Source organism: Hesperophylax consimilis, chromosome 12, assembly GCF_061612785.1.
Source record: "Hesperophylax consimilis isolate HC1 chromosome 12, BYU_Hcon_1.0, whole genome shotgun sequence".
Lineage (NCBI taxonomy): Eukaryota > Metazoa > Arthropoda > Insecta > Trichoptera > Limnephilidae > Hesperophylax > Hesperophylax consimilis.
In genome coordinates, this window is record NC_142847.1 from 18,687,562 (window position 1) to 18,709,399 (window position 21,838).

General features: G+C 35.2%; 1 protein-coding gene across 1 annotated transcript in view; it reads left to right on the forward strand.

Moving 5' to 3' along the window:
* Positions 1-21,838, forward strand: part of Myo10A (unconventional myosin 10A) — a 254,254-nt gene that overhangs the window by 141,207 nt on the left and 91,209 nt on the right. The window contains exons 19-22 of the mRNA XM_089638199.1: positions 54-2,989; positions 3,291-3,517; positions 5,350-5,571; positions 5,689-5,928. Coding sequence (XP_089494325.1) covers positions 54-2,989; positions 3,291-3,517; positions 5,350-5,571; positions 5,689-5,928 — 3,625 coding nt within the window. The remainder of the gene's footprint in view (positions 1-53; positions 2,990-3,290; positions 3,518-5,349; positions 5,572-5,688; positions 5,929-21,838) is intronic.

Here is a 21,838-nt window from a genome sequence, read left to right on the forward strand (position 1 = left end):
TCATTCCGTTAACTTATTGTACGATATTAAAATGAATATTTGTTTCCTCACAGGTCGTCAGCCATGAGTGATACATCAGAAGCACCTAGCCTAGCTTCTCACGTTCGCCGAGTCAGAGTCCCAAGCCAAGCCTCTGATGTGGATCAATTCCTTGACGAACTATTCTCACCAGTTCTAGATGGTAACCTGGATGAACTATCCGATGCAAGATCGCTTGCTGCCAGTATCAAAGGAGGAGATGACGAATTCAGCGAAATTAGCATGAACAGGAGACCTAGTGTATTGTTCGATTTTGATTCCAGCTCTACTGAAGATGGTAGAAATGATTTTGACAATTTCGTGAATGGACTTTACGATTCCGATGTTTCTGACGAACTTATGGAAGTGTTTGTCAATGCAGAGAAGATGCAAGGAAAGATTAAAGGCGGGGGCGGAGTCCGGGGCAGGCCAACTAGCCGCGGCTCATCCTGCCTAGATCAAGAAGTAGCTTCCTTCACAGAAGCCAGCCAACCAGAGAATGAAAGAGCTTCTTCTGTCGACGATTACATTACTGACCTATTCCAACCGATCTTTGTCAATGATAGCTTGAAGAGATTGACTGAAAAGGATAACTTAGTAGGTGCTATTAAAGGAGGAGGCACAACTCACCAAACTAGTTCTGCCGGTCCTTCCAGCTTTAGTTTTAGCCCGATGGCTGGCGGAATATTAAGCCCACAGCCCATGATGATGCCCATGATGCCCACTTCAACTCCAAATGAAGGATTTGTACCAATTTACAATATGCAAGGAGTGCAACTTCCCGCCTCGCAAAACGGCGAAATTGCTGCGTACCAACAAAACTTGCAACGCGCATTCCTTCAAAGTGCCATGGCTCAAAATATCCAAATTCAGCAGCAACTGCTAGCCCAAAATCAAGCCCTACAGACTTTACTCTCTCAGCAAGTGGCAGGAGCAGAGGTGACATCTCCTCCGCCCACTGAAAATAGAAACACTGTGGTGAAGGCACAAATGCACCACCCACCTCCTAGAAAACCCAGCTTCAACAAAAGCAATTCCAACAACTCATTCTCTTCCGTCTTGAGCGACTTAAAATCAAGGAAAGCTTCTACTGAGAGCAATATTTCCATGGGGTCTAGGGGAGGAATTCCACCACCACCTCCTCCCCCAATGCCTCCACCGCTAGAACTGGGAGATCCTAACGAGGCTAGGCCATTCCTCGACCCTTATGGAAGGGCCAAGACCGTCCGTATCGGCAAATGGCGCTGGCCTCCACCGCACGATTCCCCTGACGCTAACGGAGAAGATTTCATCCAGTTTAAGATGAGGCAACATCACAGGAAAACTACTCCACAGTCCGGCCAAGGACCCAACTCACTCCAGATGAGAGACTCACTCCAAATGAGAGGTTCTCCTCCCTCGCACCATAATGTCAGTAGGAACAATTCTGAAAGTTCTCCTTTCGGTATTGAATGGGATGAGTTTGAAGTTGACAACATTACAATCTCGAGTCAGACTAAAGAAATGAACATCTCTCATGTTCATAGATCCAAGAAAAGCTTTGAAGTTGGTGCTCAAAGACCTTCTCCGGGTAGTGTCGGCAAATTGAAACTCAGCTCTGAAATGCGCCAGAGACTAGAGCAAGTGACCGCCAACCACTCAGTGAGGAGCACTTCCTCCAAGATGGAAAAACCTGCCAGAGTAGTCAATAAGTTAGAGGACACAAGGAAGCTGATGTTAGAACAGCAGTTGGGAGGAACAGGAAGATGGGATACAGTTGATTCTTCCATGCCTTCTCCTGAAGGACCCGACATGCCAAGTGTTAGGTCACAAATACAGAAAATGGAGAAGACGCAATCTCCCACTAGCAATAACTGGAGACCTCCTCCTCCCCCTATGCCTGTTAGTCCACACAGTCTGCCCCCGGCTCCACCGGGACAGGCTCCTCCTCCTCCCCCCAACAGGCCACCTCCACCTCCCCCACACTCCCCACCCATCCCGGGGCCACCAGCACCAGTAGAACCTGCCAGCTTTATGCAAATGAGACAGGAAAGAGACACTTATGGAGTTCATCAGAACAGAGAGAACTATGGAACCAGCGGTCGTGAAAGGAATGGCTTCCATGCTAATTGGGAAGCGCAAAATGTTGAAAATGTACAAAATGGAAAGTATCAACGAGAAGAATACAGAAGTTCGCGTAGAGAAGAGTATGGTCAGTCGTACGCTAAGGAATCACCCAGAATTGCTAACGAAGGATTTGCTAGTCGATTCTTGGACAGTGACTACAGACGTAGAGACAGAAAAGACTCTTTCAAGCGTTCCGATTCCTGGGATCAAGACATTGAAAAAACAGAACCGAAGATCGAAAGAAATCACAGGGAACTGAAGAGCTACTCCCCACCAAACAAGAATGAAATGTACGACAACAAGAAAATCCACAGCGAAAACCATCGCAAGATATCGACGTCACCCAAAAACGACTGGGACAAAGAAACTGCCAGCGAAATATACGCAAAACATAGCGATACTAACTACAGGCAAGTGCATGATGAGTTTGAAAGGTTTGAAGTCAACAAAATGAGAGGACCGAGGGAAAGTCCAAAATGGGACGATTCAGCTTCAGCTGCGGAAGATGATTTAGATAAGATCCGGAAACCGAGTTATACACAAAATGGTTACCACACTCAAAATAACTTCAGTCCAGATCAGTCAAAGCACAAGATCTCTAGAGACAGTTATGACAGCATCAAGTTCCATGATAATAAAATGGATGGACGAAAGAACTCTCGGGATATGCTGATGGGCGGTAAGCCAACAGAACTGGCGAGGAACGATGTGAATAGATTCACGTTGAATAGAGAACCTGTTAAGAATGTAGAGAGACCTACCTTTAAGACTCACATGGCCCAGAAGGAAAGGGACAGAAGATTAGAAGCTGAAAGAAGAAGTTCTGTCTCAACTCACGTGACAGACAAGACGGATCGCATTGACAGTAAGTTCATTATTTTTGCATTTAAAACAACAATAATTGAAGTAACAGTTATCAATTGCAAAGAGATGCTTTCTCAAATATTTTTTTAAGCTTAATGGAACAATTACACATACATTTAATTTAAAAGTTAAAGATTTTTACCATAGCTTAACATTTTTGGGCCTATGTTACTTCTGCACAGTTTGAAGATATAATTTGTCAAGAGGCTACAATAGAAATTATATTTTTCCAACTCATTGTATATATGCAAATACATCTTTTTTTTATTGAATCATTTTATTAATGATTTCACCTTTTCCAGTGGAAGAATACCGCGGTTATTTAAGCTCGCCAGCTCCGAAGCAGGAGCTCCAGCTCCAACAGGTGATCCTGCCTCCAAAGACCGTGGGGGGTAACCTACCAGCGCCGACCCTGGCCAGTCGGCTCACCTACAACAGGGTGCCCTGGAAACTGACAGTCAGAAAGGAGATCTTCACCCCACTCGAGGAGGTGCAATCTCCCAAACTGATGCATCTGATCTTCTGTCAGGTTTGTGAAACCAAATAATGTTGTAGTAGATGATACATATGTAGCGTCGAGAAGAATCCAGATTGAATAATTAATAATAAACCGCTCGACCTACTTAGGTACGTACTTGCAGGTACGTACTGACAGCCAAATGGTAAACAAAGCAGCCTACTTGCTACAAGCACCTACTTGTCTATCGGCGACAATACTATCGCAGTCCGTCTGGCACACTACGACAACTCGCCAGAAGGTTCGAGTCTACCGCCTATGCATAATTGCCGCGCCGCCGAAACTTTGCGATAGGCCCAGACCAAGCAAGTGGCTTCGATTTAGTTGCCATTCATCTACATACTGTTGCCACCGGCCGAACAATATAAATAAGCCCGACGCAGCGTGCAGCATTATTAGTATTCAGTCTTTACTACCGTCGGCTAATACTACCCACTTCAACCGTACTACGGAAACCTTGACCCAGTTTCGCGAGCATTCCATGGTATTGTGAATAATAAACTTTTAATATATTCTCTAATGGTTATTTCTTGTCATCTGGTCTTCTCACCCTGCTCCAATCTTTTTAGAGGACCAAGTAGTCATTCCACCTTTTCCTCAGTCAGCCTCTGGGTTCCTTCTACTTGGGCACCCCATTTAAAACCATCCTATGAGCTTGGGACTAATACGGTCATGATTTCAATTACATAGATAATTGATTTCAGAAATCATTTGATTCCGGCATAATCTCTTTTTAACCCTTACGGTGCCGAAGAGCGCCGTGGCGCTCATAGATATGTGTGCAAATAATGCTAGCGACGCAGTAGTGCCCTTTTCGACAGTTCACTTTTGGCGCGCGTTAGTGGGGGTTGTGTTCCCGAATTTATATTTTTATTCATTAAATTGCGTTCGAACTTTCGGTTCCATGATATTTCATCAAAATGAAAATTCTACACACCTTTAAAAAGTGATATAGAGTCATTAAAAGTGATGAAATAAAAACTATGTTTAATAGTTACCTATGTAACCTATTTAACATAGTTTTTGTTTCATCACTTTCATGACTTTATATCACTTTTTGGAGGTGTTGAATTGTCATTTTGATGACATACCCGGTCACCATGCAGCAGTAAGGACAGTAGCTGTGAAAAGATCCAACCTGATTTGCTCATTGTGTAAAAAAAGACTGCATGGTGTTTGCGTAGGAAAACACTCTTAAAAAATAACGTAAATAAATCTTGTACATTTTCCATATATATTCTGTAATTTTCTTGTCAATAAATATAGTATGTAGTATTCAAATTCTGTGCTTTAATTATCATAGTTTGAAACCTTCTGAAGAGAATGTTGAAAAAATTATGAAAATTAGTGTATTGTAACAGAAATGGCGTTTTTGTAAAGTGTTTTTCTTTTTTATAAAAATTATCCATAAAAATGCACTTTTCTACTGGAATTTTGCAGCATATTTTGTCAAAATATTTATGATTCTAAAAGGGTTAATGTAGAATCAAACAAGTTTCTTGGGTTCAAAGACCGCAAATCATTTTTTTTGTTATTTTACTCCAATACCTGACCACTGTAAAAATAAAATCCTTCCCAATAATACCTATATGATTAACTTCCACGAAAAATGATGTATTGCTCACCCAAATTCAAAAGAAAATACATAGTCTAAATAATCTCTGACCAATTTTCACATACCCCCATAGCGCAGTACACCAAAATCAAACTGCTCACCCCGCAATGCTACTAAATAAAATGCCAGAATTTATAAAAACATTTAAATAAATGTTTTAACCACAAGACTAAAAACTGCTGAAAAGAACTGCAAAGTGACCAACAGTAATAAATCTTTTTTTTTCCAGGTGGTGACAGACGTTTTAGGGCCATCCCCATCACTTCGCCTCTCCCAGGCGGAGGTACGCTCAGGGGCGGCCGCCCTTAGGGCACTCGGCGTGTCCCTCGAGGATGCTCAAGGCCAGGGCCAGTCCCGCCACAGGGCTCACGTGCTCAGGAGGGTGCTGGAGATGGCCAAATCCTGGCCGCTATACTTTGCTAGGCTGTTTGTGGTGGACGGATCACCACAGGTAAGAGTGACTAAATTATTTTACCAGCCCAAGAGGGGTCTCCTAATCTGTATTGTAGTTGTTGTAGTAAAATCATACTCACCACCAACACGAATTACATTTGTTTCATTCTTCCAGCTCTCCGACGTGACCGTGCTTGGAATATCGCATTGGGGTATCGCACTCGCGTCCGGCGGGCGCGGCCAACCATTGGCGTGCGTGAGTGCCGTGCCGCACTCGCGGGTGGCCAGCGCTTCGTGCCCGCGCGTCGGAGCACTCATGCTCACGCTGCGGGGAGGCGCGCGCATGCAACTGCACGCACCACGTGCGCAACATGCTCTCATCCTGATCGACAAGTACAGGATCGAGGATAGACAGGTAGGAATTTTTTTTTTTTTTATTGTCTTTTTCTGCTTTTTAGTAACACGAAAACTCCTTTTTTAATTTCATTTGGCCCTCGATTTGAAACAAGAATTCGATTTCATACTTGTTTGTTTTTTCGAAATTTTGGCAAAGGAGAAGGTTTTTTAATGTAAATTTATTTAATTTTATTGTTTATTAGGAACATTTTAACAAATAATACATATTGATAAAATAAAAAAATAAAAGTAAGGTCATCAATAAATTCATTTACAAAATGTTCTTTTTAAGTATTGGATACTTTTGTATAGAATTACATATATATTACATTATAAAGCAGAGAAGAAAAGAAATATGAAAGTAACATGTCTAGGAGATCAAGGATAATAATACACGGCGTCCAGAAACTCATAGTACAAGCGGGAAACTGGTGAAACTGCATCTCATTCATCTGAGCAGATTTTTTTAAACATTTTTCAGTTTTTTACGGCAACTAAGTGTTAAAAAATTATAATGTTGGGTCTATGCTTTGACACATTTTAAAAGACAATACTAATACCCTAGCGATTTGAGAAGATTAGCGAAAGACTTTTTTTCATATTTGTCCTGAAAAATTTCAACTTCGAACTCGATTTGCTTAGAAAACGAATGATAAAAAAAGTTATACACAAAATAGATTCCAAATGTGATGTACTCATATACACGGTGTCCGGAAACTTTTAGTACAAGCGGGAAACTGGCAAATCTACATCACGTGGAGAAACAAAAAATACTTTTTTTTCTGATCTGAAAATTTCGATTTTTTACAGTACTCTTAACTAAACGGTTAAAAAAGCTTTTGGAGCCGGGTTTGCGCTTTGACGCATTTTAAAATACATTAAATCACTGATGTTAACCCCCTAGTGACCAATTTTTTTTTCAAAATTGACCTAAAAAATTCCAACTTCTGAATCAATTTACTCAAAAACAAAAGCTTGAATTAAAAAAAAGTTATATCTACCACAAAATCAACTCCGGATGTGTTGTAGAGTCACCAGTTTCCCGCTTGTAAACATGCCATAGATATGTTTGAATTAATAGGTTTATTTAATTTTTGTTATACAGACTACACATAAGAGAAATGGCATATAATGCTATATGTTGCTAAAATGAATAATACTTATCATATAATATATTAAATTTAGAAAGGAAACCTCACCAACAATGGGCCGGTATATCAACTATCTTGCCAGGACTCCTATCAGAGAGTACGCAACTATCTTACAAGCCGAGCTTAAGAGGAAGCTACAAGCCAAACATGTGTATATTCTTGGTGTGCCTTATTCTAGGTAATAGGCATTAAAATCGCTTGACAAACGGAATCTAGAAACATTCGATTTCAAGAGTAAAACTGGTTTTTACTTATTTTTTATATAATTTTATAAGAAAGCAAAAGATTTAACCAAGTGAAACTGTCACAGATAATCTTAGTTATTATACTGTATTTTTTAAAAGTTGTTTTCTTTATGCATTCATACATTTCTATTGAAAAAATATTTTTTTTAGTAGTTTACATTTATATTTTTTATTGAGGATTTTTTTTTTTTATTTGTATTCTACTCAAGCGAAACGATAGGAAAAACTACAATTTATCTACAGCATATTTATAATGTAATTCATAATGTACACTAATTCGTTATAAAGATTAATCAAAATAGTAAGTTGGCATTAAGCTTCGCCTTAAAACGCAATTGAAATACCTGCCCAATTATTCTTCACTGTGATAGTAAAGAAATTCACCTTACCCCTTGATTACTGTCAGTACCTACCTACATATCTCCTACATGCACCTGGTGCTACCTTCGCTACCTGTGTGGTCATGCTTAAACCGTTCTTTGATTTGGACCATTCAGACCATGAAACAAAACTGGCGATTATTAGTTCTAGAATAGTAATCGCTGCCGCCATTGTAGCTGATCATAATTACACACGCATTCGTTTTTTCTATTGTTTTATCAAGTCCCGTTTTCTTTGTCGATTATGGTTTGATTGCTTTCTCTGTGACAGAACGTGATTGTGGGAGCTTTTGCATTCGCTGCGTTCCTAGATTGTACCTATTGTATGGAGTAGATTCTTAAAACATAACTGGAATGTTACTTCGGAAAGGTTCAATGTATTTTCTAAACAGATTCCAGTAAGGATTAGATTAGGTAACTACGAAACAGCCTCCAGGCGTCAGATCCGAAAGGCGAAATCGGCCATCAAAGTGGAAATATGTTTGAACCTAAAAATAATAATCCTAATTGACTGCTGCAAATATGTCTTGGTATTGATTGTCCCACGTGGAGTTTGATGTTCTTCAGTGTTTCCCGTAACATTGCTTAAAAAAGTCACTACGCCCAACCCAAAAAAATAAATATTTACCAAATTTTAGGAGTAGGAGTTTCAAAAAAATAAAACCTTCCTATGTTGCTCCAACAATAAAACAATGAAATTTCTTAAGGCGATGCACTACGTCGTGTAATATTTTAAATCGAGCCGCTATCAATAACAAACCTTACTTAGATGGCGATAAGGCTTAAATTTCCGCTTAACACCATCTACCTTTTTTGATTTATGCAAGAAAAAAACATGGCCAAAAAGTGCCTTTTATTTTATTTTGTGGATGTTCAGGCACAAATATTTAAATGTTTTTCGATCATTTTATAAATAACCTAATTTGCCACATTATACAATAAAACCATAACCGAAAATGGGTTTCGTAAGTAGGAGATTTTAAACTTTAAACAGTTTTCATAGGTCTTATACATTTTTTTTCTGGGCTTATAAAAAGACTTATCTAAAAAAAATACTCGATTATTTTAAAAGCCAGGATGTATTCTACTCGAAGTATTTAATTAAAACATCTGAAACATTTCTAGGCGACCAAATTTTAAAACCAAAAACCCGTGATTTTGCATTACTACGTAGTGCATCGCCTTAAAATAAAGTTATTCCCGTTGATTTATCATTCAAGTACCTAGAATAACGGAACATTGCCAAAATACCGTCCAACTTAATTTTACTGTATTCAATAAAATACGACAAATTAATGCATTGATTTCCTATAGACAAGTTATATAAAAAAAATGTTTATTCGATGCATAAATAATGTCTGTTGTATTTTCTACTGTAAAGAAATAAAAACACGATTACCCGCCTGATGGCTAACGGTATCTTGAAAAATGGGTCATTAATCATGTATATTAATTGTCTTTTTGCAAAAACAAGTTGTCTCGTTCATCTTAATCGTACACTTTTTCAATTCTTAAGCTCGTTAGCAAGTTCGCAAATCGCTTTGAGTGATTTTCGAAATCGTGGCTAGATAAAAATTACTCAGCAGCACAAACATAGGATCATATGTCCAGAGATGTGCTTTATTTCAAATAAATCCATTTCAAATGGAAATGCAAAATGCAAAATGGGTATTTTCCATTCTGCATTTTAAATGCTTTTCTAAAAACCATTTTGCATTTTGCATTTTAAATGCTTTTCTCAATGCATTTTCCATTTTAAATGCTTTTTGCAACATTATTCCTACTATCTCCACTCATCTTTTATTCAAAAGCCCCAAATATCAGTCGGTCCTCAACCTCGCTATGAGAGATAATTTCCATTTGTCAAGTTGCTCCCTGGTAGGAGCCCTGGCAATTGAGTGATACCATTACAAAAAATACTGATTCAAATACTGGACATGGGGCCATGACGCACAGTGGGCTAAAAATCGCCTTTCATAGACATAAAGACTTGAGTTTTCAATGGTATTTTTTTGGCTAGAAATGGATTCTGCTGATCATTACTATGCTATAAAATTTCATACGAAGCAATTGCGTGTACAAATGAAGGAGTTATCATTTTTTTAAGAAAAAAATGTATGGCACTGACATTAAAAATGAGGCTATCTCTGGAATCATAAGGTTGGCCATTCTATCCTTACACACAGATATACTACTATTTATTTGTATTTTTTGACATACTTCGTATTGTGGCGCAACTTGCGATTTTTTTTTTTAAATCCTTAAGTTCAAATTTTTTTCTTTTTATGTTGATGATTCATTTTAATGCTTATATGCTTAACATATGAGTATGCTTTGTCTAGTTTACAATATTTTATTTACACTGCAAGCCAAAACACTGTGCACAGTGGGCTGAAAATCGCTTTGTTAATAATGATAATAAAAATGTTAGATAGCAGTTTCTATGTTTTTACGTTGGCAACATTAGTCCCGCGCAAATTTTTTGTGGTTTCATAATCTGTAGTCGTGGTGTTTTTGGATTTACCATCATGTAATATGTTTGTTCTACATTGATGTTGATTAAATGACAAAATTGTTTAAAAATTATATAATTATTTTGATTGTTTGACCTGAGAAACCATTTTGCATTTTCAATGCATTTTGAAAATAGGTATTTTGCATTTTGCATTTGAAATGCTTTTCTAAAAACCATTTTGCATTTTGCATTTTCAAATGGAAAAGTTTTGACCCATTTCCATTTTGCATTTCAAATGGTTTTGGGTACCCATTTTGCACATCTCTGCATATGTCTATGCTCAGCAGTAATGAAAAAAGTTTATTTTAATGAAGCCATTGAGCTGTTAGACAATTCAAATAACTGCTTTTAACTAAACTGTGTTCATGTTCTCTGGATTTTTTATAGAAATTCTTTGGCATCTTTGAATATAAATGGATTCCGTAATTTATAAATTTTGGAACGTAATGTCCTCCGTATGGTAAGTGATTTTCGCATTTGAAACAAAGTTTGCTGGATCGTTTCCCGTCTCAGTGCAAAATATAAAGAAAAAAGTATATTGTCTGTTATTAAGTTATTGAACTAGTTAAAAACTAATTCCCCATATTTAACGTATGCGTTTACACGAGAAGTGGTATAAAATATTTTATTAATTTATTGGTCACGGTCTGTTTGACGCCCGTTTAATTTCTGTATCAGTCGTCAAGCTAATGGTAGATAATTTGATAGCATTCTCTCGTCCATTTGCGTGAAATAATGATGGTAGCAGTCAAAGGCGGCTAGTTTAGAGGTAAAAAGAGGATGGTTTTCCAAACTGGAAGACCGAAAACAATGTAAAAAGGTCAGCCCTTTTTAAAATAACCTGAAACTGTTGATGTTATGGATTCACAAAAAGTCGTAGTCGATATAGTTTCGAATCAATTCTTATAATATTATTTAAAGAATTCATGAAAAACGATATTATATTACGACAGTTAATATCTACATATATTTCCAAGGGATGTATATTATATTTAAAAGCAGAGTATACAACGAGCTATCACAAAAATAAAACAATTCGTTACACGAGTTCGTGTAGTAAACGTTGTATTAATTTTTATTATCTGATGCATGCCGTAACCAGTGATGTATTATATTTAGATATAGGTTCTACTTTTTTACCTTCAATTGACCTCCATTGCTCCCAACGCTCTAAATAAAACGACCGAATCCGGTATATTCGCACCACTTATAGCGTTCTAATAGTGGAACAAGTTTCGACGAGGTATAGGTACGCAATATCGCCTCTAATTGTATAGCTCTATGGCTAAAACATCAAATCTGTTACAGTTCGAACCGCCACTGAAGGAAGTAACTAGAGAATCAGCAACAGTCCATATCTATGGGAAAAGTCTTATTAGCGCATACATAACATTTAATCTAACGCACTATTCTTTATATGTACCAAATATGGCGACTGAATTATTTGAAACAATTTCTTGCACGCTTCACCGAAGTCATCAAGATACTATTACAAAGAAAGTTTAAAGCGTTGAGTTAGATTAGTTCTATTCTTCATTCGATTGGAAAGAAGCTACCATTGTTTTCGATATTTCAGCTATGTAATGGTCAGGAGTCGAACTCATAACCTAGATTAGAAACCTAATTGGACATTTTAGTTATAGGTTGTATGTTATTGTTCTCGGGATGCGTAGACCATTAAATACGCTACACACAACTCGTTATTACATACGTTGAAAGCATATCCTCCATCCCGTACAAAACTTACGAAAAATATTATATTTAAATTCTGCAAAAAAATGTGACACCATAAGAGCTAGAAATTAGCTTTAAACTGTGGTTTGATTTCCTTCAAAATACTTCAAAGGAAAGAAACACCAAGACCTGTTAACGTATATGTAATGGCGCAGGCTATGAAAAGGATCAAATTTGCAATTTGAAGTTGTTGATAAAGTCCGACTAATTAGTCATGTTAGTATGTGTTAAAAGATAAAAATGTAATTATTTTATTCGTCGATTCTTGCTTGGCACCAAAATTAAGACGTGCAAAAATCAATTTCACACCTATTTACCAACTGTCGACAATTGTTGTCCAATGAAGTGAGAAATAATAATGAATCCGTATTATTATTTGTATTGAATTATTTGGAATACAAAACCCCTCAAGGTCGTCTGTTAGGCCCGGTTTAATTAGTACTTACGAAGTAAATCATCATATTATTTACGGTTGCCAATTAACCGTGATGTTAAAATCTATCCAGTTTCAATTGATTCAGTTTTTTTTTGTTTTGAATTAGACAAGATGTTATATTTTTTTCCAAAAAGCTTGTCATTTTGCCTAAGCACCTAACACAAAATAGTGCAGAAGTGGGACATTAGATATTGCCTTAAATTATTTGAGTGCTACAGAATACAAGGTGTGAGTTGTTCTAAAAAGTTTTAGCAAAAATAACCCATACATTTTTGTTCTGAATAATCGCGAATTTTCGATGTGTACCTTTGCCGTCACTACTACGTATAAGTAATTAGTATTATTATGAGTAAGGTAAAAAGTGACACCGTCAGACCATATCGGTCACGCATTTTGACCACCAACCAAAAATACCCGCTTTGCATAAGTTACACTAAAGGTTACAGTTATATAAAGTTAATATCACGTCATACTCAGTTCTGGGAGGCGCCTTGTATTTTTTTGTGACCTGGAAACGCTTCCATGATCATGTAGAACAATTTTTATTTTCTTCTTTTTCATTTTCCTTTCCTATTATTCCTAGGTTGGACGACAACATCGACAACTGAACCCGTGACTCTAAAGCCTGGAAAATTGATTATTCGGCCTGTTCAGATAATTCTACACATATTTTGTATGGAGCGCTTAGAGTCACATTTGTTGTTTTTGTTAAGGTCCAAGTTTTTATTACATTTGACTGGCTATTCAGGTCTAGCTACTTAAAACGGCTAAACCCCTCTACACCCACTTTTCAACTCCGAATGGTGGTCTTCTATCAGGGAGTATTTTACAATGAATACCTTCTCAATAATCTAGAACGCTTAATTCTGACACAGAAGATATCTTTTTCATACCTACTTACCAAAAACCTAAATTTCTGCCATTTTTAGCAATTAACTTCAATCGTTATTTTTTAATTTAATTTATAAAAACACGTTTAATCAGTTTCCAAACACGATTGGTTTCTGTTAGTAAAACAACAAACTACTATTGCTTTTGTTCGTAACGCAACGAAATTCATTCACGCTCTTTTCCAACAACACGCAAATGTAGAATTCACAATTCATAATATTGTTAATCTTTGGAAACAGTCATTGATATGGAAGACACTTTGTAAAAAAGACCTTTAATATGTATCACCCAACAAAAATACAATATTTTTAGCGAAGAACCTTTGAACTTTTTTCCACAATTTTACTTTCTACTGTTTTCTTTCTCGATTTTATTTTTCGATGGTTATGGAGAAACAAGGCGGTCATTCGGCAGAACGCAGCATGAAAATATTGTCCATGAAACAATAAATAGTTGATTTAAGGGACGGATGATTGACAGAATCACGCAATAAGTGAGATATTGTGAATTCCAAATGTGCATGTTGTTAAAATATTTCGTGACTTAATGCAATTATCATTAAAATATATCAATTTTGTGAACTCTCAATAATTAGTTTTTACCTTGTGCTAATTGATAGGTATCTATTATGTTTACAACACGAATGAATTTTGTATCGAAATTCATTTCATAACTGTGTTCTCGAGGCGGATTCCCGTTCCTTTTCCTTGACTAGGGACATGTCTTTAGTGTAAGTACCTATTCCCCTAATTTTTTTGGCATAGACTGAACAACCATCTCATTCGCTCTGGTTGAAAGGGTGAAATGAGGAAGATGGGTATATTGGGGACATTGTCCTCGACTAGGGATGGAGAACGTGAATCCGCCTCCTGGGCATGTTATTGAAAATAATTCTCTTTGTTTGATGCTAATTTTCACCACAAAAATTACTTACCTTTTCAAAAAAGTGGTTTTTTCTCCTTGATTAAACAGTCGAATTCTCGAATCTCACAAAAGATACGGACATACTCCATTTTAAAAACAATTCCCATAATTCATATTAAAATATCTGTGCTATAAATATATCATTATTTAACAGTCATTTTAGAGTTTGTTTTAAAAGTATCCCGTCGCTTACGGGGCTATGATTTTTCTCTCACATTTCAAGATGACCAATTAATATCTCATTGGGATGATGGAATACTTCAACAATGGCGATTTTTTGGCAGAAAATAAAGAGAAAAAGTGTCGTTAAGGTTCCAGATGTGAACATTGTGATTTTCATTTCATTTCTCCTTCTGTGCTCAGCCTTTCGTAAAGTTTTGGCCGCGATTTTCCATTGTTTCTCCCAAGTTCTTCATAGAAAAAAAAACTTAAATAAACTGAAGATGGCGACTATCACTCTTACAGACGATCCAGTAAGTTGTACTGTTTGTTATTTTTTCATTTATTTACAACGACCATCTTTATAAGATCTTTGACAGTGTGATACACTGTGGTGACCGTCACATATCACAATCCATCATAGCAGCATAAGGTGGTACGTTCAAATGAACACCGGTAAACTATGTTGAATTAGCTCATCTATGTGTAGCAGTGGATCGTGCATCAACTGGAAATTGCTGCATGCATTTTATTCTGACTATATTATGGTGAAAATTAAGTTTCGCGTCTCCCCCATCGTTGTCTTCTACGTTGAGTTAGTTTATTTCGGTTATCATTGTCTTTGTGTTTAGTTTTAACGCTTTGTAAATAGTGTCAGAAAAAAAGTTGTTTTTCTTAAAATAATTCCAATGATATTTTCAAGTAATGCTACCAAAATGGAAAATATTTTTCGAAATTTATTAAAAATTTCCGAAGTATATTTCATTTTTATTTATTTATTAGATATTAAAAAATACAAATACAGACTAGTAAGTCTTTGACTGTCCAACTCGGAAGGTTTCTCGTTTCAGGACAATCAAATTGATAGGTTTAATTAACAACTTATCCAAATAATCTGAATAACTTATCCAAAACCTAGTCCCCCTCAGCACAGGATCTCCTAGTGAGGAGGACTATGAATATAATCAACATCTATTTTTTATATATATATTCTTATAAAAATGTAAAAAAATGTATAATATAGCTACTAAATAAAAAAAAATTAAAAAAAAAAATTCATTTGAATTAGGTAATGTTACGCAAATAAATAACATGAATTTCATTGGAGAAATTACTTTTTACATAACATTGTGGAAATTACTTTCATGTTTATATATTTTATAGTGAGGTTATTTTATTAATTTAACTTTTTGATCATTTGACTGCTTTAATTAATTTTTACATTTCAGAATCAATGATTTATTCTAGTAAATCTACTTGGTAAAATTGGAGGAACACTGATTGAATGCTGCGTTTTCAATATGTATTCAATAAAACCGCAACGATGTAACAGTTAAAATGGTAATATTGGATTTGGAGACAGCGGAATTGTTTCCGGTCCATGTCCTAAAATTGTTTTCTGTGTTCGAGAAAGAAAATTTCTGTTAAATTTTAAATTCATTTGTGTAGGTATTATGTTATTTTGTGTTCCCACAAACAGTTCTCCAACTCGTCGTGGAAGGAGATTTTAAATAATAGGTTCTTGTGTTTAAATCAGAGATTTATTAATACTTCGCGTATTACAATGGTGACTTGATAGTCGACTTAACTAGAAGCTGGCTAAATGGGATCTGGAACAGTAAGTTTGTTTGGGAGCATTCTCACTGGCCCTGGCGACTACTGGCCACTAGCTGCCATCTTACGGACTTCCAAGCAAGCTCTTTCTCAGTTTTCATTTTTATGCATATACTAAATATAATATCTTGCCATCTTTTCAAATGTTTTATGTATTGCTTCAATATTACTTAATGTTTCTAAAGAAGTATATGTACCTGCTGAGTTTGTTTGTAATTACGTTAATGTGTGAGTTCCATCGGAGATTCACATCGATTTCAACGATTGTTTATTGTTTTGTTTAGCATCCCCATCTCCTTGCACTGCAGTGGGAGCAATGGTTAATTTAACAATGTTTTATCACTGCGTAGGTAACTACCTACCTAATAAGTTTGAGTTGTTCATATCGTTTGAGGTTAATATCCTATATTTAGTAAAGTAAAGGAAGCATCGACCATCTTAATCTGATTGAATTAGCCATTTGTACTTTAAGATGCAAATTCTACAATTCCATCTATGAATAGTTTTTCCACTCCGCTTTTATGTTTATATTTTAATCTCTATAATGCGGAGTGTCATAATAACAACAATAAAAATCATTACGACATTTACGCCAAAAACTTTTACGTAATTTTGGTAATGCTCGAGATATTGTTATAGTGCAAAGAGCGAATATATTTTTTGATGATTTACGAACGACGAGTTTCTTTTCCGGTTGTAAAACTATTTCACTGGTTTGTAGTCCTACCATCGAGATATTAATTAATTACTGAAACGACACTTGGCGTACTCTTACTATTTTAGTGACTATATGTGCTGTTATAATATTATAAGGAACGACACTTGGGGTACCCTTAATATTTTTTTTTTATTTTCTCACTTTTCCTAACGACCTTCAGTGATTTCTTGTAGTCAATGTCTACGGTACGGGTGCCATACATTCAAATTACTGAAAGACGGATCTAGGAAAGCTTGTTTCTCGTAAAAATAAAATCTGTTTTTATGGAAATATGAAAAAAATCGTCGAAGTTACGCCACTGGTAGAAACCTATTATGTAAATAATTATTATGTATGATTTCGGAAGTTTTAATAACAAAAACATAATATTTGAGTCAATCACTCGAATTGAAAGTTATGTTCTGACTTTACTTCCGCGTATCAAATTGTATTGTTTGCATAAAATTTAACACCTGTTTTGTGCCAAATACTGATATTATTATATGATTATTATAATAAATTCATACCCCTTACTTTTGGATAACTATTGAGATCTGTATCGCTACGGTGAAAGATCATCAAGCTGAATAGAAACGCTAACTGACATGCCGTATCTAAGGACCACGACTATATGACGGGTTATCTATTTATCTATGACAAATGTCTTGGCTGCGAAATATACGAGAGTGAACCGGCATTAGAAGTGTGGAGGAGCTATTCCGGGCAGCGCAAGACAAAGAGACATTTTCTAGAGTGATTGCCAACGTTGGGGGGACCTGATACTGCACATAAAGAAGAAGAATCTATTTAACATCGCAACCTACCCACTAAATCCTATCTATATTTCAAATAAAGTTCGACATTCCTTTCAGCTTCACCCTTATTACTTCAAGCACGGTTTCTATACACTACTTTAGGTTCCACCCTTGCTACTTCAAGCACAGTTTTTCTACATTCATTTAGATTTCACCTTTACTACTTCTAGCACAGTTTTTCTACATTAATTTAGGTTTCACCCTTATTACTTCAAGCATAGTTTCAGAAAGGCAATTCGTAGACAAGGAGTATTAGCTGCACACACCTCGTTAAATGCCCCGAAGATCCCGTTTTCCCGATCTAGTCGGAATCCGCCTCAAATCTCGGTCACGCTGCAGTGGATGAACGTGTTTATGGCATTTTCCCGGAGTTGGATAAGTAAATCCAATTATTTCTCGTGTATTTACGAGGAACTAATGCTGAGAGGCAAATATTTGGTGCTGTTGGCTCTGTACGAGACATTCGGATATTTGACAACACGTGTTGTCAAATAAGGAAAAACATGTGAGATATTGTTTCTAATTTTGCGGGTTCGAAACTTTGCGAAAGCTTTTTCATATAAATAGATTTGAAATAAATTATTTTATACACTATATAATAATATTAATTAATAATTTCAAAAAATATATTTTTTAATCTTTTTTAATTAAGTAAGCTATTCTAAGGGGGATGATATGTAAATACGAATATTAGAGGGGGCGCGCTAATATTAAAAAAAAACATTGTAATTAAGTGAAAATGGTGAAAATATATAATAAAATAATACCTGTTTGAAATAAATCAAAATGTCTCGACAAATGTTTTAGTTGCTTTTAAAAATACTGTGTGAATTTTTTCATACCTATAACATATTAAATAACAGAATAAAATGTATTTTTAATAATTTTCGGAACTTACTTTTCGATTTTTTTCTTTCGAGGGAATTTTATAATATTACCGTCTCGTCATCACAAATGTATAGATATTATCTTAAAAAATAACATATTTTTGTTGGAACTGTTGGAAAACTTAAAGAGTTAAAGAGAAAAATGTTATAAATCGGTAGAAATTGGGAATGAGGGGGCTTAAGTAACCAAGTTTTGTTTATTCTTAACATAACTATAACCCTTCTCCATCTTTCCTCGTACCTCACAAAATTTCCTAAACCGATGAAAATCGGGAAATCTTTTTTGGCACTGGGCATCGGGGCCCACATAAACTTACTGACACTGGGCATCGGGGCCCACATAGACTTACTGGCACTGGGAATCGGGGCCCACATAGACTTACTGGCACTAGGCGTCGAGGCCTACATAAACATTCAATTTCATAATGCTACGAAAAACCTTCGTAGAAAGAAAGTAAAATTCTAAAGTGCAAATTAACCTAACCTACTATGTATAATGTATGCTCTTACCTGAATTCTATAGTTTATTTTTTTGCGAAATTTATTTTAACGCAGGTATGTTACCGGTAGGTACCGTTAGATTTGTTTTTAATTGCTTTAAAAAAGCATCCCAATCGGGATGGTTAATTATTACTAAATCGGTTGAATAAATTAATTGGTCAAATCGGTTGAAGAAAATGTGCATATTTAATTAGCTGTATTAATTGCGAAGAATAAATATACCTACTATAAATCTTAAGCCTTATATTATTGTTTATTGCTTCTTCAAACATCGACAAATAAATTTTATTATATGCCTGTAGCGCATACTATTTCTAAATTTACTTTGTTTGATGAACACAATTTTTATGATGAAAAAAGTAGGTGAGGGTTGTTAAAATACGAGTATAATAAGCATTGAACGTTTTTTTCCTATTTTATTGCATTACCGATACATAATTATAAACATCTTCTTCGTTGTTATCTGCAGAAGGTTTTAACAGTTAAGTAAGTTTAGATAGAAAAAATATAATCTAACGTGAGAACGTGCTAATTAACATTTCCTATGATTTTTGTCACGTTTTGTACCCCACCTCAGTCCTACCTACGTTATACAATATTTTTTCATCCTTTCTTAATAAAAAGTTGCGTTTAGAAAAGTTGAAATGTTTTGTAGGGTAAAAGCCAGAAACGTTGAAAAAAGAAGTTCTTTTTATTTAAAAATTTTTCGCCTAAATTAGTTACTATTTAAAAAAAATGTCTGCAAAAATGAAACCATGTGGACGCACACCTCACATTTAGAAAATGTCTCTTGTGCGTAAGTACTTTGATGAAATAAATATATTAAAGGTTAGCTACTTACTTTCATAAGAATAATTTATTTTTATTTTAAATTCATATGCATTACAAACAAATAATTTTAATACAAAAATATAGTGTAAGAAATACTTTTAAGATATTCTTTAATTCGTCTTAATTTAAACTTTTTAAATCAATCTTTCACTTTCTAATATTTTTTTATTATTTCCTGCGGTCATTACAACATTGCCAACAGTAAACGATTGTTTCCTCCGCTAAAGGCAGCATCACGAGAAAGCAAAGCGGCTTATAGCGTTTTTCCACTTACGAATATACGAAGTTTAATACGCTTTGAGTTTCAATTACCAGTCAACCGTTAACGCATAACAGTGTATGTATTATTTATATATTTTGTATACAACAAATTATTTTATGGAACAACTGTATTGAACGGGTCCCGTTTTGTAGAGCAATGATATTTTATTGCATTTTTTCAATTCGACGGATGTGTCATGCTTTTATCTACTGAAGCGATTTTTGTTGTATTATTCCAAGTTTGCAAAAACATTTTGAGCGATTGCTTGTCATAATGTGCCATATTTATAGAACTTAAAAATATGAGATTAAATTAAATACTGCAAAATCTAGGTGGATTCATTGGTTTTAAACCGCAGTAAGCAGTTTCCTATCTCCGTATATTTTTAGGAATGGTTTTAATTAAATAATATGGTTAATGTAGGTATGACACCAATCGCTCGCGTGGAAGTAATGTAATAATAAGAAGATAAATATACCCATGTACTGTGGTTAATGGATGTTAGAAAATGTTGTTTATCTAATTCCCGGCTTCGCCCAACATTTCTACACAGGGAAAAATATACAAATTTTAATAACAAATTTTCATCCATTATTATTTTCATCAGTAATGGATATCTACAAAGCTCCATAGCTCATAATGTAAATGTCGTTGCAAACTGAAATTAATTGTGTTTAGTCATAAAATCAAGACAGAAAATGTAGATTTTTCAACATAAGCCTACAGATTTTCTTCTCAAGGTAACTTCATTGATTTTCAACGATTCTAAAGACGATTTGTTTCACAGAATTTTAAAAATTCATCAAATTTCATAGTTAATTTTTTCTGTGATAGTTATTTATTTTATTTTATTTATTTTACATACCTATATATAAATTACAAACAATACCTAACAAAATGAACTTTTGTCTGTCCAACTGGGAAGGATTCCCGTTTCAGGACAGCCAAATTGTGTATTTGGTACATAATATTCTTACAATGGAATGGCGATGCTGTCAAAACAAATTTTGGGAACATTGTTGATTGCATTCGAAGTGACAGGATGGTTTCTTTATCCTTGAAATAATCGAAAAGATGTAATTTATTACCAGTTCTATTATGATGCAATTGGCCTATAATGGCATGAAATTCGATGAATTGTTCAAATTTTGTGAAACAAGCCGTCCTAAGTCAAAAATGTTATTCTTGACCACCCAATGGTAAAAATGTTAATTTTTTAGATTCTGCGTAAACTGGTTCCTAACTAGTGTGGTATTGAAAATATGTTTCCATCTACTTCTAATTCTAACTAAGTGTTTAAAACAGGTCCTACAGGCTTTGACCCAAATTATTTTGCCGAGATGAGGTTCTAATGTTTATATTATAAGTTTTTTTTTTTAATCATTCGTTTTGTAATCCTTGCTAATTAGGTTTTTTCGCATAACAAATCATTGTCGCTGTTATTCGCATTCAGACATCTATAAGCATAAAAAGTTTTTATAGCTCTTTTACTTAAATCAAATTTAGTTCGTGTATTATAATAGATAACAGAAACAACGGGATATATGTTATGGAAGTGTGCCAGATTTCGCCAAGCTACAACTAAACCAATGAAATTTATGCGTTTGAGGTGTAGGTAGAAACAAAGGCGGGGTGCCGCTATGCGTAGTATGTGATTTGCAGTGCTATGAGGGAACTATATTGGCGAAATGCGTTCTGCGCGCGGTTTCTAACTACTATGGTTCATGGGCCGTTTCTCTTGTTTTTATTATCACACATAGTTCGGGATCGGTGGACATGAAACTAATAAGTACCTAAATAACTTTATGTACCTAATAATAACTACATTGGACACAGAATTTAAATAATACAAATATTTTTATTTGATAATAACTATATACTACATAT